At 44.0% G+C, this 13,247-nt stretch overlaps 1 protein-coding gene across 1 annotated transcript in view; it reads right to left on the bottom strand.

Moving 5' to 3' along the window:
* Positions 1-13,247, bottom strand: part of LOC311038641 (uncharacterized protein) — a gene marked incomplete at both ends in the record, with an annotated part of 134,402 nt that overhangs the window by 31,695 nt on the left and 89,460 nt on the right. Inside the window, one exon of the mRNA XM_084048212.1 lies at positions 5,348-5,406. Coding sequence (XP_083904338.1) covers positions 5,348-5,406 — 59 coding nt within the window. The remainder of the gene's footprint in view (positions 1-5,347; positions 5,407-13,247) is intronic.

Below are 13,247 nucleotides of genomic sequence, written 5' to 3'. Positions count from 1 at the left end.
ATGAACACACACACACACAGTCAGAGAAATAGCACTGCTCCTCATGTCAAACAAAGTCAAACTGGCTGAGTGAGAGCACACAAGCTGAACATAATCGCTCATTAGGTGAGCATCAACTGACTGGGAAAGGAACACCAGCTGAAACTACTCGTTAATTAGGTGCATCAAAAGCACTGCTGGGTCAACATGACTTCTGAAACTAGTCGTTAATTAGATGCACAAAGCATTGATGGGTCAACATGACATCTATGTCAACGAGGACTGCTGTGTCAACGAGGGCTTTCCTACACAGCCGCCCCCAAATGTCTACTTAAACATTTGAACATAAACAGGAAAGTCTTTCAGGGGTCCAGAAATGGTCAGCCAACACTTGACTGTGTCTCCAGCGACGCTTCCCAAAGAGGTCACTGGAGTCGTAGATGGCTTGTGGCAGGGATGAATCCCGGCGTCTCATGATGAGAATGTTCGGAGTGATGGGATCTGGCTCCGCAACATCCGAGGAGAGGTAGCCCGCTGCCTCGAGCTGTTCTGTGGTGTGCGAATCAGCCGCCCCGTGAAGGGACCTGGCTGTTGCTTGGATGAGCTCTTTGGTGTGAGAGTCAGCCGCCCCGTGAAGGGACCTGGCTGTTGCTTGAATGGGCTCTTTCCATGAAGAGAAGTCTTTGACGGCAGGTAACTGAGAAGCTGGAGAGATGGTGGTGGAGTATCTACAGGACTCTGACTTAATCCAATGTAGAACAGTAGTGGAGTCGGACCACATGGTAACTCGCTTGATGGGCACGGTGAGTTCAGTTTGGAGTACGCCGCCAAGCTGAGCACCTGTAACGGCGGCACTCAACTCCAGGCGTGGTATCGACAGCTGTTTGCGGGGGGTCACCCGAGACCTAGCGTGCACAAAGGAAATGTGGACCCTGGTGACTGTAGCGGTGTCGGCCTGTGGCGGAGCACAGGCTCGGGGGAACTCCAGGCGTATAAGGTGAGGAATATCTTGTTTCCAGGAACGCCATTGGTCCGGCAGACTTCGATGTCGGATCACCTCGTCCCAGCCAACCTCCTCCTTCCACAGGAATCGGATGAGGACACCGAGCAGGCTAGACCCAAGTGCCGGTCCGGGGAGCAGGAGGTGATTTGCGGGCAGGTTACATATTTCATTACAGTAGACCTCTGCTCGCTTAGGGTCCTTGGCAAGTCGTCTCTCAGTGCTGCGGAGGCACGGCAGTACAGCTTCCTTTGGAGCATGAAGTTGGGTAGCGTTTGCTCGCCGAAGCAGGGGGGTAGCGTAGCGCTGGATTCCATCGACTTCAAGTCTAATGGTGGATGCTTGCAGCAGGGCGATGGCTTGCTGGTCCTGCTTCGAGCGGGTGGCTGCCTTCTGGTTCGCATAAGGGAGAGTGTCTACTTGCCAAAGGCGTTCCACATTACTGAAGAGCTCGGCGGCCGGGGATACAGTGGAGATGTGGAGGCACTGTGCAGATGTCGTGTTCTGGACAAGACTGGTAGGACCCTGGAGTGACCAACCCAGTCGGGTGCAAACGGCGATGGGGCCTCCCAGTGGGCCTGCACGTACTGGCTGTACAGGGATCAGGAGATGTGGCATATCTGAACCTATCAGAAGCAGGGGCTTAGCATGGTCAATCGGCGGTAAGGGCAGGCCGCGGAGGTGCTTGTAACGTTTCTGTAGTGCAGCTATGGGGTAGGAGTGTTGTGCCAGACTCAGACTGTTGGCAGAGAAGGCCTGGTGGATCCGGTACCTCTCGGAAGGCGTACACAATGGAGAAATGTCGAAGGAGACGGAGCTGCCCTGGAGATGATCGACGGTCTGCTGGACTGTTTGTAGATTGATAGTCTCTGGCTCTCTGGCAAGGTTCAGGATCTGCACAGCTTGAGGGAGGATGACACTCCGTTCAGAGCCGTCATCCAGCACGGCATACGTCTCGAGGCTTTGGTCCCCATTCCTCAGGATTACCTTGACGACCTTCAGCATCACCTGTTGTGGGCGGTTGGGCCGGTCAAGGTAGATTCTGACAGGTGGTGTAGTCACCATGTGGATGTTAGTTTGGGCTTTCTGGACGTAGTCGTGCAAGATGGTGAGGTGCTGCTCCTTACATGTTTTGCAGGGACGCTTCTGGGTACATGCTTCAGCCGCGTGGTTGCGGCCACACTTCCAGCACCTTTTCCCATCTTGGATCCATTTCACAACCTGGTGAGTGGACAACTTCTTGAAGTCATCACAACTGTTCAAAAAGTGCTCTTTATTGTCACAATAAGGACAATACGGTTTGGACTTGAAGGTGGACTTAGAGTGAGCGGACTCTGAAGTACTAGAACGAGCAGACTCTGAAGGGCTGGCAACATCTCCTTTGTTAAGAAGTATTGCCGTGGTCTTTTCCTTAGGAGTGACACGTTGCTCCTTCTTGGCGGGATGGGGGGCATCACATTGATAGAGAGCTGCAGCTCGGCTTGATAGACGCTTGGCTTGCGACTTCATCTGAAGCCAGGTTGCCAGGTCGGACAGAGTGTAGGTCTGGTCATACCCTGTCCTTAGGATACCCCGACTCAGGCAGTATTCAATGAATCCATCTCTGTAAGATGGGGGCATCTTGGTCAGGAGACGGTCGACGTGTGATCCACACCTCAACTCATACCCATTTGGTCCTTCCAGAGTCCCGAGCATGCCCACCAGTGACTGGATGGACAGTGCGAAGGAGTCGAAGGCTTCAAAGTCGCCGAATTTGATGGCAGGTGTATTGAGGATAGCACCTAGCTCTGATTGGACGAGCTGCCGGGGTTGACCATATTTGTCTTGCAGGGCTTGCAATGCAGCAGTGTACGGTTGAAGGTCGTACATGTAAGCTTTGGCCAGGTGTAGAGCATTGGGAAGCTTCAAGTGACCCAGGAGCAGTTGATACTTATACTGTTCGCTCATGTGCTCGTGACCGCTCGTCAGGTTATCCAAGGCCATCTTGAGGAGAGCAAAGTCGCTTTCACGGTCACGCTCGAAGACTGGCAGTATTGATTGGGGAATGCCATAAGGCGGAATGAATGACATCATCGAACCTGGATACTGATATTGCCCTGGATCAACCTTCGGCTGGTTAGGAGCCATGTAATGTGCAGCGGAACCCATAGGGTTATGACATTGAGCTGCAGTAGAGGTGGCCACGCCATGGGCAGGAATCTGCACTGATGGTACGGTGGTGTGATACTGCTGGGTATAGGCGCTGTGCGCTAGCGCCGTGGCCTGGTGTGGCTTCGGGGGAAGCCGACTGTGAGCTGACATGTTTGAATATGTTGTTACAGGGGGTGCTGCAGAGAAAGACATCGGCTGTGATGTCAGATGCATTGCTGTAAGGCCCACAGTGGATTGAGCAGGTGGCAGCTGAGCGTGGGAAGGGGCAACCGGAGCATGGAACGCTGATACAGGTGGTGAACGGGAGAGAGGTATCGGCTGTGCTAGGGGATGCATCACTGCAGTTCCTATAGTATTTTGAGGAGGCAGCTGCTGGGTGAAAGCAGGCACGATCGATGCAGTCGAAGCGGGTAGTGCTGTGGTGGAGTGAACCTGTATGGGCTGGCTGCCCTGCAGTGCGACTGGACGCTGCAATGGTGTCGAGCCTGTAGGTAAGGCACTCGTCATCGGTAGAGGCTTGAAGCTACTTGTGGATGGTTCACAGCTACCTGGTTCCTCCCTCACCGGCTCCTGAAGGAGTGAGGTAACTAGCTGAGCCACCTGGAGTTCGTTCTCCTTCTTCTTCAGTCGCCTTTGTCTGTCAAGGCGTTTAGATATAGCCTCTCGTGCGTCTTGAGCTTCCTGCTGCAGGCGTTGAAGGCGCTGACACTCCTGATCAGCTCTGTTGTCTTCGAAGACCTGTTGCTGTAGTTGCTCAAGCTCCAGGCGCTGGATATTCTCTTGGAGAAATGCTTCCTGGACTGGTGTCAGAGCACGTCGAGGGTCTGCACTAGCAGTGGATCGATGAGAGCGTGAGCTAGTGGCGGACTTGGCCTTGGAGTGATGTGAGGACTCACGATGCGAACCCGAACCAGAGGCGGACTTGGCCTTCGAGTGATGTGAGGACTCACGATGCGAACCCGCACCAGAGGCGGACTTGGCCTTTGAGTGATGTGAGGACTCACTATGGGAGCTTGCGCTGGACACACTGGGCACAGAGGCCGACTTGGCCTTAGAGTGGTGTGTCTCACTGACCCGAGATGTGGACCTCGTCTCGTCGGGTAGAGCCTTTGGAGGTTCATCTCGTGTCTGCGGTTTGTAGCCCACTTCGTAGTCACTCAGGTGTTGAGGAAGGCTTTGCTGTCTGTGGGGACGAGCTGCTGCCTCGGTGAGGTCTTGCTTTGTAGGATCCATAGTGTTTGTTGGAGCTCGATCCGGCTCGAGGGACCATGTAACAGAGGACTAGGACCTCTACAGTTGCTAGAATAGAGCTGGTACACTATAGACCGTGATTCCGGTAAAAGAGTCACAGGAGAGGAGCTTGGTTCAGTTGCTTTACTTCTGATACGTGCGGTCTACAACACACAAAATACAAATCGCTTTTAGCATATAATATAACATAAATCAACAATCAAATTATTGTTACATGAAACATCACGGTTCAAATAAACAGTAGGTACTGCACTGCTAGCAGCTATCAACAAACAATTCACAGAAAGTACAGTCACTGTAATATATTCAAACATACATAATATAAAACAGCACATGACAATAACATAAAGTATCGCATCATATTCTAAACAAACAATAAGACACTTACTTTTACTGTCATGAACACACACACACAGTCAGAGAAATAGCACTGCTCCTCATGTCAAACAAAGTCAAACTGGCTGAGTGAGAGCACACAAGCTGAACATAATCGCTCATTAGGTGAGCATCAACTGACTGGGAAAGGAACACCAGCTGAAACTACTCGTTAATTAGGTGCATCAAAAGCACTGCTGGGTCAACATGACTTCTGAAACTAGTCGCTAATTAGATGCACAAAGCATTGATGGGTCAACATGACATCTATGTCAACGAGGACTGCTGTGTCAACGAGGGCTTTCCTACAATACCCAATATATCTATGGCATTTTAATGCATAAATGTTTTATCAACATAGTCAATATTCTTTCATAAAAACTTTTAATACAACATATATGTACCTTCAATTTCTAATTGTAGTAAAACTAACCAAGTTTATTATATAGTTATAATTTGTTTTAAAAAAGCACACAATAACACACAAAATATAATAACATATGAAATATAATAAACTAGTAAGTCTGTTTTAAAATGAATTAAAACTAAACTGAAATTAACAAATAAAGTCAAAACAATAGCAAAAATAACCTTGTTTTCAGGAGGAAGGGGAGGTGTTGATGTCTGATCCATGGACTTCATCTTCTTCTCTACAGAAGAACAACAAACAAACAAACATTCATTACACCTGATGAGTATAGCAGACATGAGGTCTGATACATTGTTTTATGACTGTATATAATATCACTGCAAATTCAAGTAACCATATTCACACAGCGGCCATTTTGTTCTTATATCATACTTGGAGGTGGCCCCTCCCCCTCCAGTATGAAGTAAGAGTTAAATGGATCTGCAATTTTTGACAAAGAGATTTGGTGTAGAGGGGGAAAAGGAGGGGACCAAGTACAGACCCCTGGGGGACCCCAGTCAATGAAGTATATAGGGTTTAAGTGGTAGAGAGAGAGAGAGAGAGAGAGAGAGAGAGAGAGAGAGAGAGAGAGAGAGAGAGAGAGAGAGAGAGAGAGAGAGCGCTTGCGTGCGTGCGTGCGTGCGTGCGTGCGGCTAGAACCTTACCCATCTGCATCTTCTTCCTCAGCTCAGGCCTCTTCTCATTAATCACTTCATGGTATTCACCCTGTATTTCACACATCAACAGACAATGACAGAGTGAGGCTACATCAAGTGTTAACACACTGTTCCTTAACCAGAGCTGACAACTCTCACACAATGAGCGTGAGACACACATAAATGACCCTCTTCACACACACTCACACCATACATCATATTTCTCACACTGTCAAATCACCCCTAGTGTAAAACTGTGTTAACTCATGCACCACTGAGACATCCACTTCTGCCGGGATTTGGGCCATAAAGTGAAATAATGATTATATCTGAAGTATCCCCACCCATTAACTGTAGGGAAAAGCAGAAATGTTAGGTGTGTGTGTGTGTGTGTGTGTGTGTGTGTGTGTGTGTGTGTGTGTGTGTGTGTGTGTGTGTGTGTGTGTGTGTGTGTGTGTGTGTGCGTCTCGTGTATGAAGGACGCTGCACACATTTACGCTCATGTCATTCCATTGATCATTACAGTGATATTCCCAGATGTTCCCAGATGTTGCCGGAGGATCAACAACATAGACCTTAAGATTAACTAATGTTCTATGCTCTACACATCCAGAATGTTAGCTGCCGGGTGTACCCTGCAATTTTCTCTGTCCGGTCAAGTTTATAACCTTAGTTTTTGTTAATATTTCACAGATGTCCAATTATTTAGAACTCCTCTGCGTGTGATGCTGCCCTGCCAAGAGCAGGCAGTTAAAAGGGGGAGGGACCTTTGGATGGAAACGTGACGAGAGAGAGAGAGAGAGAGAGAGAGAGAGAGAGAGAGAGAGAGAGAGAGAGAGAGAGAGAGAGAGAGAGAGAGAGAGAGAGAGAGTGTGTGTTCTATTGCTGAGGTGAGTGATTAAATGGATTTGACAATTTAGAATAATTTGTGCAGTCTGTCTTGACTATCAGACTTTAATGGAAATCAATGTGAATATTGAATAGGAAACATATGGTGCACGCATGAGTCAAGGTGCACCATCTGACCAATAGGAGAGTGAGAGTCACCATCTCACACATTTGAAAACTTGAAATGGGATATTCTGTATAATGAGTACTTTTGGTACATGTTGACTTTTACTCAAGTACATTTTGAATTCCGGTCTTTTACTTGTAACAGAGTATTTCTATATTGCAGTATTGATACATTTAACCCCATGTAAGTTGAACACTATTAACCTCATGAACCCTAGCTTCCCTATTCTGGGGAAAACATTCCGTGGAAATAGCAGATCTACAAGCTCACAATAGTGTGTAGATCTGTAGAGGGCCAAGAATAGACCCCTGAGGAACCCTGTTCAATTTAAGTATACAGGGTTTATATTGTTAATAAAGCTGAACTACAAGTTCACAACATGTCTGCTATGACTGTGGTCGTATTTGTGGTTATATTTAGTTATGATTTGGTTCTAGTGTGGAATGATGTGTGTGTGCCAGGTAGAGGTGAGACTGTGTGGGTGAATGTATGCAAATTCAGGTGTGCCACGCCCGGAATGTGATTGGTGGGGAACACTTCCAGGCCGGCCAATTAATGGTGGGGAGCTTCCAGGACTTTTCGAGTGGCTAATAGGATGGAGGTTCCCTATATAAGAGAAACGCAGTCCTCAGAGTCTTCCTCCTCTTCCAACTGGCCACCATAACTTCTGTTTGTTCAGTTACTTATGAGTTCTTTGCTTTGATATAGTTACTTTGAGTTGGTATAGGTTGCTTTTTAGCTGGTTGATCCTTTTGCTTATTGTTTATGTTAGGAAGGTAAGAGATATTGTATTCTAGGTTATTTTGGTAGGTCAGAGATATTCATTTACAATTAGTTCTTTTGACTTCATTATTCATTTTTGTTATTTCTAAACCCTTATGCATGACCCAAACTTATGTTGACCACTTTGTTATTACTACATTTTGCACGTTAAACCCTTTTGTTTGTGTGGCTACTTGGGAGTTGGGGAAGGCGGGAACATATGCATGTTGTGTCTCAGGTACCCCTAGACTGGGGCATAACAGTGTCGCATCGTGAGCTTGCAGATCTGCTATTTTCACTACTTTTCAGTGACACTCTTGTATGATGAAATGGGGCATTAAGTTATGAGGGGGGAATTGAAACGTGGAGATACAAGGTTTCTGCCCGACAGCAATGATAACCACATTAACCCTTTATACATAGTTGAACGGGGTCCCCCAGGGCTCTGAACTAGGTCTGATGCTTTATTCTCTCAACACCAAATCTGTTTGCCTAAAATAGTCGATCTAAAAGCTCTCAGCGGGTTGCATTGTGATGCTTTGTAAGCTTGTAGATCGGCTATTTTCGTCGAATGTTCACCTCAGAAAAAGGACGCTAGGGTTCATGTGGTTACCTGGCATCCCTATTTTAGACACATTTAAAAACATGTATTATATTATTTATTTTTTATGTCACTGAATGAGGAACAGATGTTAGACATGCATTTGGAACTGCTACATGTAGTTCATGTATTCATTAGAACATGTAAATAAATGTCATGGAGAGAATATTAGGTTCTTACCATGCTGTTAGCTGACTCATATATGTTCTTCTCTATGTTCTGAGCATCAGTCACCAGGTCACTGTCCTCAGCTGGGTCTCCTGTTGACATGTACCTTACACTGCTCGCCAACATACAGAGAATGAAAGTCAGACATCAGACTCAACTCATCATTCAATAAGTGATAATAGTTCAGCTGGTCTGGGGTCTAGAAGATGGTGAGAACACATTGTATTGGTTCTGCTTTCTGTGTGATGACACTCACAGATTGCGGACATTGTCACGGCGGTACTGATGTGGGAAGTCTTTATGCCAATGCTTCCTCATGTCTGCTGCAGAGTGAGGGAGGGCTGTGATGGAGTCCCAGCTGAGAGAAAGACAATGATAGAAAAGACACAGAGACATAGAAAGAGGAGGGAGAAACAATGAGGAACACATTATTATTATGATATCATGACATAATATATATGATATATATGTAACTGTACAGGTGGAAACATGACAGTTTCTTTTATGCGGGAGCCCTTCTAGACCCCCCCCCCCCCACTCCCTCCTCCCACAGACAATTATAAAAAATAATATAAAAATAAACAAAAATAATAATGATTATATTTATATATACACATACATATAATGTACTGTATAAACATATATTAACCACTTAAACCCCATTATCCATATTCGGGGAAAAGATTAAAAAGTAGAAAATGGCAGATCTACAACTAATAATTAGTTTCAATTGTACTCTTATATTCTAGTATGTCTAGTATATTTTGATATCGATACTTTTGAACTTCTACTCAAGTAACATTTTTAATAGATACTTGTGGTATTGCTACTCTAGTAAAACAAACAAATCTGAGTACTTCTTCCACTACTGGTAATAATAGTAGTAGTAGTAATTGTTGTGTAAACATAAATATTGACACATAAAAACAAACCACATTTTAAAGATGTTCTACTCCGTACATATAGCGTTTTATATTTGTGATGATATTGAATGTTTGGTGTTATTTTATATGTTGATGAATTGAATACCTAGGACCCCACTGGAAACAAGACCGAAAGGACTTTTTTTGGTGTCATCCTTTTAAATGCTGTTTTTACATTATATTCTCTCTCTCTCTCTCTCTCTCTCTCTCTCTCTCTCTCTCTCTCTCTCTCTCTCTCTCTCTCTCTCTCTCTCTCTCTCTCTCTCTCTCTCTCTCTCTCTCTCTCTCTCTCTCTCTCTCTCTCTCACACACACTCACACACACACACACACACACCACACTCACACACACACACACACACACACACACACACACACACACCCGCCCAGCTGTGTTTTTCATGTAATCCGTACCATAGCGGTACAATCTTTGTCCGGTCTAAACTCCCGAGCGCTCGTATATTTTGAAAATAGCAGATCTACAAGCTGTTCAATGCAGCCAGATAAAATCTTATCTGAATGACTGTTAAAGCAGTTTGTTTAAATTACCTTACAAAATGTTATATTTTCACAGGGATTATTTATTAGTGTAGATATACATTTATGAGTGGATTATGTGTCCAGATGCCTGTCAGACAATGCTGATCCGCAGGTCTACAATGGAATAAACAGGCGCAGCCAAAGTCAACAACTGGTCCCGACCAGACGTGAGATTTCAACGTATAGGATGAAGCCCACGTCAGGATATATTGATAAATGCCGAAAGGTGCGGTGATCTCGCCTTACGCCCATTATTTGGGCTGCACCGCGTTGATAAATGAGGGCCAGTGTGTCTATCAGTTGAGATTCACACAGATCAGTGATACTTTGTGTTTTCAGGTCCAGGTTCACAACTGAAGTTCAAAGGTCAATCCTTTGAACTGTCACTGTTCATAGACATGCAGCTGGATAATCAGAGAAATGTTCCCCAAGAAAGAAAGAAAGAAAGAAAGAAAGAAAGAAAGCCAACGTTACCTTGTGGATAAGCTCTTTGTCACGTAGCAGCCTCTCGCTCTGCATGTTAAATCCTCAGCAGTGTTCATGTAGTAACAGCCTCTACATTCCCAGTCTTCATCATCAGTGGTTGGTTTTGCTGGTCTTTTCATCCTGACAAACAAACACAACCAGAGTCAAGTTAGTTGTGTATTAAATCTGTGTTCATTCATTCACATCCTGCATCCATGATAACTTCTCGATAGCTAAATAATGTTTTCATTTGAATAATTTGCACTAATGAGATGACATTGTCATGTTATAGTGGTGTGTATATTGTATAGTGTGTATATTGTATAGTGTGTATATAGTATAGTGTTATGGGTGTATGTATATTGTATAGTGTGTATATTTTGTAAATCGTATAGTGTGTATATTGTATAGTGTTATAGTGTGTAAATTGTATAGTGTTAGTATGTATATTGTGGAGGATTCACATACTGTGTGTGTGAAGGTCCAGGTTCAGGAGGTTTTCCTTTAGACCAGTATCTCTTCATAGCCATCCAGCTGTCAGATCCGTCCTCCTCTCTCTCCACAGACTTACTTGCACCCATCTTTAGGTCTTTATTAAACCTGTCAACGTCACAGTCAATGAAATACATCAGAAAACAGGAAATGCTGGATACATGTGCACAAGATATGAGTGGCATCATGCCCATTGAAGCTGGTAAAAAACACATCATTTTTATTGTTTAAACAGTAGACTATTGTTACAGTATTTTATATCGGTATGTAGTTACAAACATTTAATAATAGTGTTTAAACTATTCTAAGTCACACAAAGCCGCTTTCCAATGGGTTCAGGGGGTCCTCAGAGTTATTACAAGGGGGGGGGGGGGGGGGGGGGGGGGGCGCCAAATCTTTGTGTGATAGCAACTTTTTAATTCATTTTTGTTTTTTAAATCAAGCACTTGAACCCCAGCATCCCTACTCTGGGGGGGGGACATTCTGGGGAAATAGCAGATCTACAGTATAAGCTCATAATAACGCACTACAACGTGCAGCTTGTAGAGCTTGTAGAGGTTTGGAGGTTTGGAGTTTGGAGGGGGGGAGAGCAGATCAAGGACAAAGACAAATAAAAGGTCATGTTTGCTCAGCATTGAGGGTTTAAGTGGTTAAATGTCTGGAAAAACACATGAACATGAATCCAACAAATTAATAGAAAATATAATGTGTAAACAAACAAACACGACACATTTTTGACACAAAACTGATGATAGATCTGTCAACAAGTCTATGAAACTATCAATGAAATCTATGAAGAAGTTTAATCTGCAACACAAGCTACAAACTAGTTATAATTATAATGGTTTAATGTCCTGCTCTGACTTCTAAAATACACACACACACACACGCATGCACGCACACGCGGATAGAGAGAGAGAGAATGAGGAGACAGACAGACAGACAGACAGACAGACAGACAGACAGACAGACAGACAGACAGACAGACAGACAGACAGACACACGCACGCACGCACGCACGCACGCACGCACGCACGCACGCACGCACGTAGAAAGTTAAAGTAAAAACTGCTCCATTGTTTGTTAAGTTTAGAGAAACTTTTATAAACAATACTGAAGGTTTCTGGTATAAGTTATAACACACTTAAACAACATTAACTTTAACAACATAGAATAAGTTATAAAACACATTAAATGAACTTGTAGAACATAAATCTCTCACCCTATATGAACTTAGTGGAGGACTGTGTTTACTTCCTACTTCTGACAGGGTTCAGTTTGGTGTTGCCAGATTGTGTGACAGAAACAAGCAGCCAGGTCTATGAAAACAAGCCCAAAAGACAAGACTAAGTCTCACACACACACACACACACACACACACACACACACACACACACACACACACACACACACACACACACACACACACACACACACACACACACACACACACACACACACACACACCTAAATGATGTAATAATGTAGCACACCAGTCTCAATCATCTTGAGAAAAGAAAGTGAAATATTTGGAATATGTTTGAAACATTTTTTAACAAACTAAATCTTGCATGGGGGTCCCTGGCAAAAAAACATGTTCAGATGGGGGTCCATGGACAAATACATAGGCTATTATTTTGGTTATCCTTGAAAATTAAAATGAACATGAAAATGTTTGAGAACCACTGGTTTAAACGACAATAGGAAGTCCAGATAATAACACTTTAGAAACAAGCCCAACTAAAACCTCAAACACCAATATTTACAGAAAAAACAAGCCCAGAGTTGCTTATAATAAGCAGACATGGCAACACTGGGTATTTCCTACTACATAGCACAGCAGTGATGTCATCACATTCAGTCTGAAGGGGGGCGGGTGGATAGTTATGTTACAGAGTTTTTATACGTGGATTTACTCTACCTTTTACTTATTGTTATGTTTTATATAATACGTAGTTATGATGATTTTATGTCATTATGAGTCAAACATAATTCTTATTATTGTGTTGTGGATCATTCCTCTAAAAGTCACACACACCCCTTTCCCTGTGGTAATGGTTTCTTCCAAAAGTTGCACAATATATGGCAGCATGTACATTACGCACACAGTGTGTGTGTGTGTGTGTGTGTGTGTGTGTGTGTGTGTGTGTGTGTGTGTGTGTGTGTGTGTGTGTGTGTCAAGTGAATGAGGTTTTATCCACACTTTACACTTGATTCTATTACTTTAGTATATACTTTAGCCATCTCTATACAAATTACAATGTTGTGATGTTGATGTGTTGTGTGCTTGTAGATCTGCTATTTTCAAAATATTTGTATACATTTTAGACATAATGATAACTTGTGAAAAGGGACTTTCTTTATAATGAGTACTGTCTACTTGGCATTTTAAATACATTTTGATACAAATACTTTTGTACTTTTACTCAAGTAAATTTAGAATTCCGGACTTTTACTACAG

Source organism: Gymnoscopelus microlampas, assembly GCF_963454915.1.
Source record: "Gymnoscopelus microlampas genome assembly, chromosome: 22".
Lineage (NCBI taxonomy): Eukaryota > Metazoa > Chordata > Actinopteri > Myctophiformes > Myctophidae > Gymnoscopelus > Gymnoscopelus microlampas.
Note: the sequence above shows the minus strand (reverse complement) of the source record. Positions and strands in the feature narration are given on the sequence as shown.